General features: G+C 37.1%; 1 protein-coding gene across 1 annotated transcript in view; it reads right to left on the minus strand.

The window, feature by feature from the left end:
• The window catches only part of oxsr1b (oxidative stress responsive kinase 1b), a 73168-nt gene that overhangs the window by 39749 nt on the left and 24579 nt on the right, over positions 1–8840 (minus strand). The window contains exon 3 of the mRNA XM_016473183.1: positions 869–977. Coding sequence (XP_016328669.1) covers positions 869–977 — 109 coding nt within the window. The remainder of the gene's footprint in view (positions 1–868; positions 978–8840) is intronic.

Here is an 8840-nt window from a genome sequence, read left to right on the forward strand (position 1 = left end):
TTTGAACGTGTAGTTAAATAAACGGTTTAAAGACTCACTCAAAGACAGTCCCTTTCCACCACCTTATTGCGCAACAATGTAACTGCACTGACTGACAGCCCGTCTAGACTGCACAGGTGGAAATATCAATAGAAAGTCTCTTGTCCAGTCGGATTCGAGGATCAGAAAGAACTGTTATACATATAGGCTAACAATAGCCTAACAATCTTATTGTCAGGTTTATGTTCTGTTATGTGGATCGTTATTTTGTCATTCTCTTTTGTTACTTCACTTCCTGTTTCAACGCTATTTGGTTTCGGTTTCTGAATATGACCTCGTTATATCGTAACACATACACACACAGATTATATATATATATGGCGAATATGGCGATATATGGCGATAATACCGCATACCGCGCTATTGAGCCACTCAAAATTACCGCAAGGGAAATTCCTTCACCGCGGCCAGCTTTAGTATATGTTTTTGGAGAATTGCTCATTTTCAAAGTAGATTTCTTTAGTCTGGCAGGATTTTATGCTTTATTTGAAGTGACAAACAGTTCATTTATTCATAAACAAATGATTTATAATATAATTCTTTACTTCTTTTTTTATTTTTCCTGTTTAGTTAAAGTTATTAAAAGCGCATCTTTCCTAATTGAAACATTTTTTAGATAATTTACTTCTTTTTAAAGGTCCTTCAGATGTTGCTTTCAAAAAATGACCAAATTAAGTCCTCTCAGAAGACAGGATAATACATACATTTTGAATGTCTTAATGTCTTCCTACCACTGAGCGACATTTTTCAGCATTTGGACAAAGCCAATGACAGAGATGAAAATGAAGTGTTCGGATTGGATGAAAAAGAACAGGTGGGAGGGACTTACCACCACTGAGCAGCTTCATGACCAACCACAGCTCATCCTTCACCACGAACGAGGTGTAATACGACACAATGTTGGGATGGTGACACTGACTCATCGCCTGAATCTCTTTCTAGAGAGAGAGAAAAAAAGAGAGACAATCACTCTTCATTGACAGTAACCCGATTTAACCAATATCCTTTCTAAATGATTCAGAGTGTGCAATAATTGGACAACAATAATTAGCTTCCTTCAGGGGAATACAAAACTGCATTACACTCAGGAATCAGCAAATGGTCGGTGTATACAGTCATATAGGATGTAGTCCAGAATGCACTGGGCCTCATGGCTAACCGAAATAACTGTGGTGCCTCACAATGGTGCCATTCCAGATCTGGATTAATGTTTAAACAAGTCTGGCTCAGTTGCACAGTTGGCAAACCTTCACGATCCGTGCAGATATTTACGTACTTCAGGTGAAATAGTCGTTTTTATTAGCTCATTCACCGCAAAGCACGTACAAACTGTAAAAATAAACAACATCCATCCAAGCATGCTGTAAACACTATGACACCTTCACCTGACTGCCTTACAGCCTGTTCCAAATAACCAAGGAATCCAAATAAACAGGTGTATATGTTACAGTCAATATCCATCCGAGAAACGCCACCACTAGATAGATTTTTCGGCATTTGAAAACAGAAGGAAAAACAAGCCGTTTTCCTCTCCACCCCGTTTATTTGTTGGTCTTTCCAGTTGACGGAGCAATTGAAGTGAAACCCTTGCAGCTCGGAGAGACTGACAGCTGAGGTAATGTTGGGACTGCAGCCGAATCCATCACTCTGAGCTTTCCCCGACTCATTTGATGGTGGGGGCTTCCTAATGATATTACAAAGCAATTCTGCCATTTCTATTTTTGCTGTCAGGCCCAGGCTTGTTCAGTTTGTTACATGCAATGCAAAGCAATCAATAATAGAAACTAAAGACACTGCAGGATTAATCTGAATGAATGGACACATGACTTCATACCTTCACACCGTTTTGTGCTGTTTGGTTAAAATGAAAATGAATGGGGACCAGAGCCTTCAAGCTTCAAATGGGATGCAAAAGCACCATAACATTTATTGCAGTTATAATAATAATAATAAAAAATAAATAAATTTAAAAAAAGCTTTAGAAAGTATGCAAGAGCACTATAAAAGTGCCCATTCATTGCAGTCACATGGAAAAGAGTGACTCGTGAAATGTATTTTCATAGATTTTTTAATATATTAAAACAAAACAAAATACAATAGCTTCAAAAAAGATGCAAAGGCAAAATAAAATTATACATTCAATGCCGTTATATGGAAAACATGGCTTTTTCTTTAAATAAAACTAATTTTTGATTTTTATTATTTTATATAAAAAATATAATTAAATTAAAACAAACATAGCCTCAATAAAGATCATAAAAGGGCCCTTTCATTGCAGTTACATGAAAAAAATGGCTTTTTAAAATTTATTTAAAGTAGTACTTTATTTCATTTTATTTTTTGTTTTATTATTTTATATCTGCAAAACAAAACAGCTTGGAAAAGGATGAAAAAGCACCATAAAAGTGCCTATTCATGTGAGCTACATAAAAACAAAGAGTGTTTTGTTTAATAAAATAATTATATTTAATTTTATTCGTTAAAATAAAATACAACAAAAAAAATAATTTCTTGAATTTAAATGTTTAAGCATCTTTAAGTCATGTGTACACGCTTCAAAGTGTGTTGCTAATGTTTAAAAGCCAAACCCAAGTCTTTTGCAATCACTACTCAATAGTCCAGTACTACAGGAATGACAGAAATGGCAGAGACCCAAGTATGAAATCAGCATGCCTCAACTCAACCTGTTTTAAAGCCTGCATTTACACTGCACACAATTTACACATACACTTCCCTTCTAAATTAACTAAGGTTTGAATATAAGCATATGCTGCTTTGTATCCATGCAAGTATGGTAATGAAATGAACCAAAAAAATGCAGCCATGTTGTAATTAAGTGCACCACTCTGCTTCAAATGAATGGGACGGGTTGCAGCAGTCTCCTCCAATATTTAGATAAAAAGTCAATAAGAAAACATGCCATTTCAAGTTCCTGAAAAACAACTCATGGCAATTGCACTTTCCAAGTAGAGTCCTCAAATGACCCTGTGAACATGAGCCATGTTTTCCACTGACCCAAAAAAATAAACGTACAAGCGCAATCATGCCAGTCAACATAAAGCTCTTCCCGTGCCAAAACCATGGGGTCACTGACACGCCAACAGTAGGCCACTGGGTATGTCCCACCCCTCTGTCCCAAAGCTGGACTTAATTCAATAATTCAGTCAGCTTTGGCTGGCTCCACAAAGCCTGTGTCCAGTTCCACGATGGACACCAGGTTGAGGGCGTATGAAAACAATAACACACGGGGCGGGCTTTGGACGTTCACTAGCTAGCGCTCCATCTGCGTTCTCACAGTAGAAGCCGAGAGTCACCTCAGCTTGGCTGGCTGATGTCTACCCGAGAGACAAATACAATAGCCTAAACAGGGAGGGTGACATCAAGAGACTGTTTGCCACCCGATTCGTGTATGTCCAGAGGACAATGAGCAAAGAAAAGCACTGAGACTCTTTGTCTGTGGTTATGTCACTGCCTTTCTGCCTCCATAACCAGTGTAGGGATGTAACGGTATGAAAATTTCTTATCACGATTATAGTGACCAAAAATTATCACGGTTATCAGTATTATCATGGTATTGTTAAAATGTGCTGGAGATGTTAAAAAAGTACCGACACATAAATCACTTCACCAAGTTTTATATTTAAAAATCAACAAACAACAAATAAAATGACTTTGTTTGCATAATCACTAAAACAATAACATTACCAATGATGTTCGGATTTTAAATGACAACTTGACTGACAACAGTTTAATAGCATGTTGAAATATCTAATGTAAATGTTCAAATAAAGCTTTGAAAAAGTTTCATAAAAACAAACCTCACATTTCAGCCTTTAAATAAAGAAAAGATATAAGTCAAAATGATAATTGATTAATAAATGATTATATGTATTTTATCTGCTCCATAAATAATTCTAGATAACTTATCTGAATTGTTTAAATGTGTAGAATCCACATAAACTTGTTTTTCATCAACCGGTCAAAATTTACAGCAGGGCATGCAAATTAGGTCCGTTTTTGGCCAGACAGAAACTGCACACAGGCTGAATATAAATATAAGTCTCTGTAAATCCACTCGCTGACAGCAGGTGGCGCTTATGGAAACGCTGAATTAGAGCGGTTTCCCGTAACCTCCGTGGACAAAGCAGTATTGCGATTAAGAACACTTCCTTTAGGTATTACATGGAGCGAAGATGAAAACAAAATGCCATCGATTCTTTTCTGAAGACGGTCAGAACGATCAGAGGTACATTCATATAATTAATTCATTCATATATTCATTTGTATAATTCCCTTAGCACGCTTTTAAAACCTCCCAGCTTTTCCGCCCTGTTTTCACTCAAAACGAAACTACTCTACGTGCTGTGCGCATGTGAGACTAACTGGAAACTGCTTTATGCTGGACAGTATTTATTTGTCGCGAGTTGTTCAAATCGCAGTAATCTAATACGGTTTTAATTAGTGCTGGGTGGTATGACCAAAAATTGATATCACGGTATTTTTCAAGATGATACCGGTTTAACGGTACATGACGGTATTTTTTTTTCATGCATGACCGGGTGTTAACCATATTTTCTACTGATTGAGAGAGGAAATACTGCAGTATATTGACTTAGAATGCCCTATTTTACTGTCATGATGAGTGAATATTGTCAAAAAATACCACACTAAATAGTGACCAAACACGACCCCTTTTAATACATGTTAACCAGGAGTCGCTCTCATTTATAAATCGCGGCATCGTCTGATAAAATCAACATGCATCTACACTAAAGAGCGGCTATGCGGTTGTTTTGGCTATATTACTTTTTTGTCTCATGCAGCGCACTGCCTGCGTCTGAGTAACAAACTAAAAAAAAACAACAAACTAACAAGTGCATGTAATATTAACAGACGAACTATGCTCATATTTATATAAACAATCAGTGAGCGACAGGTGCTAAGAAACGCTGTTTTGTACTAATTTATTGACGAGTCGGCTGCGGTGCACTGCTTCTCTGCCGCTCACTGCACAGAACAGACGCCGAGAGAGGTGACACTTCTCCGGGAAAGTCAGACCTCGCGTTCGTGGGACAGCACAGGCGAAATCTTCCAACTGAACCATAGCTAAGGTTTATCCAAAAAAGTCGCTAGGTTTGTCAGTATGAATATTCTATGGAAAAAAGCCGCTAAAAGGGTCTGGATGAGTTCTTCTGTGTCATCACGTTCGATTAGTTCAGCGGTGGCGAATTCCGGTCCTGGAGAGCCGCAGCCCTGCAGAGTACAGCTCCAACCCTAATTAAAACTCACCTGCCTGTAGCTTCCTAGTAACCGTTCAGACCTTGATTAGCTTGTTCAGGTGCGTTTGATTAGGGTTGAAGCAAAACTCTGCAGGGCTGCGGCTCTCCAGGACCGTAGTTCGCCACCACTGTATTATTTCTACAGCTTCGGTTTCGGAACTTTCACGCTTAGTAACACATACAGCGGTTCCCTCACCACAGTGCAACAGTGAAAAGGGACCCCTTTCAAACAGTGTCGCGTTCAGAACGTTGTTTAAGTGACATACACCGGTATTGCGGTATTTTAAAAATTCATATCATAACAAAAATAAACACCGGTATTCGGTATGAACCGGTATACCGCCCAGCACTAGTTTTAATGATAATTAAAAGATGAAACGGTAATACTAACTGTGGGGAATTTTATCATGATTTATCGTCAAACCGGTAATCGTTCCATCCCTAACCCACTGGAAAAAACGCTTTCCTTCTTCCTCAGGGCAAATTTCTCACTCAATATATGAGGTTCTCCAGTAAACATTTCCATTTGAATTAAAATTACGTTAAAGCCTGGGGTAAACCTTTGTGAATTTGGTTATTCAGGCAAATTCTGCATTAAAACTATCCACTGACAAGTACTTCAAATCTAAATTATGGCAATGACAGGGAAAAACATCTAGGATGATGACCTGCTATCATCATTTGGTCTCTTCAGCGTTCAGATTTACAGAAGAATACAGAAGAGACACCTTTGATTCAACAATCACTTTGGCCCACTGATATTCTCACATTGCCCTGATCCCTCATGACCTAAACACACACAGTTATGCCAACAGAAAAAAACAAGCTCTTTTCCCATTAGCTTGAAAATCAGATTAAAACAGGTCCGCAGGATATTTAGCTGATTCACTATCAGAAAAGCACAATCAATTTTAAGAACATTTCCTTTGAGATCGGTAAAAGGAAAATTGCTCTCCTGCAGAAATATATCAGAAACATAAGCTTATTTAAATCACACAAAGTAAATTTCAGCTACCTTAAAAAATGGCTGCATGTTTTGACTAAAAAAAAACAATAGCTATTTTAACAAGTATTACAATAGCAGTTTGATCTTTGATGTGATAATTAATTTATGATTATTTGATCATTTAACATCTTGTACTGCTGATAGTATAGTAATACAATATGTAATGTACAGTTGCAAAAATATAATAATAATGATAACTGTGATTTATTATAATAATAATAAGAAGAAGAATATTCAAATCATTATTCAACAGCAATTTTTTATATTTGAACAAGTGGTCCAGTTGCAGAAAACTGAAGGAAGACCTCTGACCACATTACAGTTTCAAAAAGTGATGCACCAAAAATAATTTCTTTACCGTAAAATTTCTTTCATTTTGCCAAAAACCAATACTGAAACAGAAAATAACGTTTATTTCATAATCAAATAACTAATCAAATTTATTTAATAATCAACACTGAAATTAAAATTTGTATATAAACAGTTAAATTGTTCATATCAATGTTTTAACTATAAGTGTTTCTCAACAATTCATTGTTGAAATAAACAGTAAATAAATTAAACAAATTTAATACAAACTTGTTATTTATTATTACTTATTAAACATACAGTACACATGTAAAAAGTATTATGAATATGTACTAGTAAAAATATAAAGAATATGTACTATATAGCAAAATGCTTTTTTTTTTTTCGAGCTGACTAGCTGGCATTTATGGGCATTTAATGGCTTTACTGGGATAAATGTAACGTTATGTTCAAGTGGTTTTATTAAGCTCAGACTTTGTTTCATATCAAAAGTAACATTATTATAATTATTGGATGGGATGAGTGCTACAAACAATGCTAAGCAAAGTTTTGTTCACTCATCAACTGAAAACAGTATAGACTAATTCCGGTTTATCAAAAAGAAGATGTACGGAATGAAGCCATGTAGGCAGCTAATCTATCTAGGAGAAATGAAGCACTGTCATCTGACGGAATTAGCAGTCACTGAAGTCATGTGATTCGAGAAGGCCTTGAGGAGCTCTTGTCACGTCCCCGTGGAATAAGCGCTGCAGTGGTGCACAGTGGGGTCACTATAGATTCAGCTTGACGTCAGTGGCACTGACAGGATCGCAGCTCAGTCAGAGAGCAAAATTATTCCTCCCACCACAACAGAGTCACACGGCTGCTGCGTTGTGACTTGTTTGGACTGTCCTGTTCTTTTTTTCACAGCTATCTGGGCTGCTCCTGCATGTTGGGAAGAACTAGAGCATGCTATACTCCAGCAAATTGGCCTGATCAGCAGTGAAATTGACTTAAACCTCTGGAAGGAATTTCCTTAGAGTGCAGCCCTTGATGCAGATTGTATGCAATATAGCTGCCTGCTACTCCCACTCATTACGGGAGCAATCTGGCTTTAATTTAATGCCTCCTCTGTGTTTAAGAGAGTGCTCAGCAGGTCATAAAGGCAGCGAAACATCGGAGGAAACCTGAACTACACATTTTCCATGTGACCCTAACTCTACAAGAATCTCCCTTTAACTTTCACCTAAGTCATTTCCAAGGGTTTACTTCAGTTCAGCTGGAAGAAAGTCTCCATTTACTGAAATCACTGAGGGCAGGACTAGGGATAATATCAGCCACGACTTTGTAAGACACCTGGATGTGGGAAAAAATTGAGTTTCTGGTAGCCTCCTGCAGTGAGCTTGTAAATCGGGAATATGAGCTTTCCCAGTGAACGACAAAATGTGCTCCGCCTGGTCACGAGGAACAAAAGTATGACCTTTTGAGCTCCTTGAGGAGTTGACAGATGACGTTAATAAGCTAAGAAGGGGAAAGGATTTGTGGAGAAACCCAAGGACTCATGAATGGAAACTATAACTTGGCTGTAACTTGACAAGAATGTAACAAAAAGGCAAACTGGGAAACTTTCAAACAGAAATTGGTGTTTTACACTTGGAAGAGAGGCAAAAAAGTTCTTTAATGACTGGGATGAAGTCTTCTATTAGTCAGTGTTGTGATTCACAAAGAAGTCCAAGGGGGAATTCTGACTAGGAAATAAAAACTCTGCCATAAAACTGGAAAACAACACAGGGAATCCCTTTGGTCCAGTTAATAATGGTTTCCAGGCAATCTGGAAATGGTACAATCCGTTTGTCAACTCCTTTTATTGTATGAAACAGTTCTGATTCTCATTTACTGAGAGTGTGAACGCACACATTTACACAACCAAAAAAGCTTGTGGTTGGTAGGCGTTTTTTTTTTTTGGGGGGGGTGTAGTTTAAATGTAGCCTTGGTTAAAAAAAAATTGTACCAACCTCAAACGGTAGTATACTTACAAATGTACTTTTTTTTCAAATTTTAAGATAAAAATGTATATTCGTGCTAATATATATGCAGACTTCAGATGCAAAAATCTCTAAGTCTGTCTGAGTTGCTTCTTTTAAATTAGCATTTTTATCAGACTCCTAGGTTTAGGTTCAGTAATTTCACTTTAATGGCAAAAAAAAGGCTATTAGTTAGTTATTCAA

This window comes from Sinocyclocheilus anshuiensis, unplaced genomic scaffold (genome assembly GCF_001515605.1).
Source record: "Sinocyclocheilus anshuiensis isolate Anshui unplaced genomic scaffold, SAMN03320099.WGS_v1.1 scaffold1507, whole genome shotgun sequence".
In the NCBI taxonomy this organism is placed as follows: Eukaryota; Metazoa; Chordata; class Actinopteri; order Cypriniformes; family Cyprinidae; genus Sinocyclocheilus; species Sinocyclocheilus anshuiensis.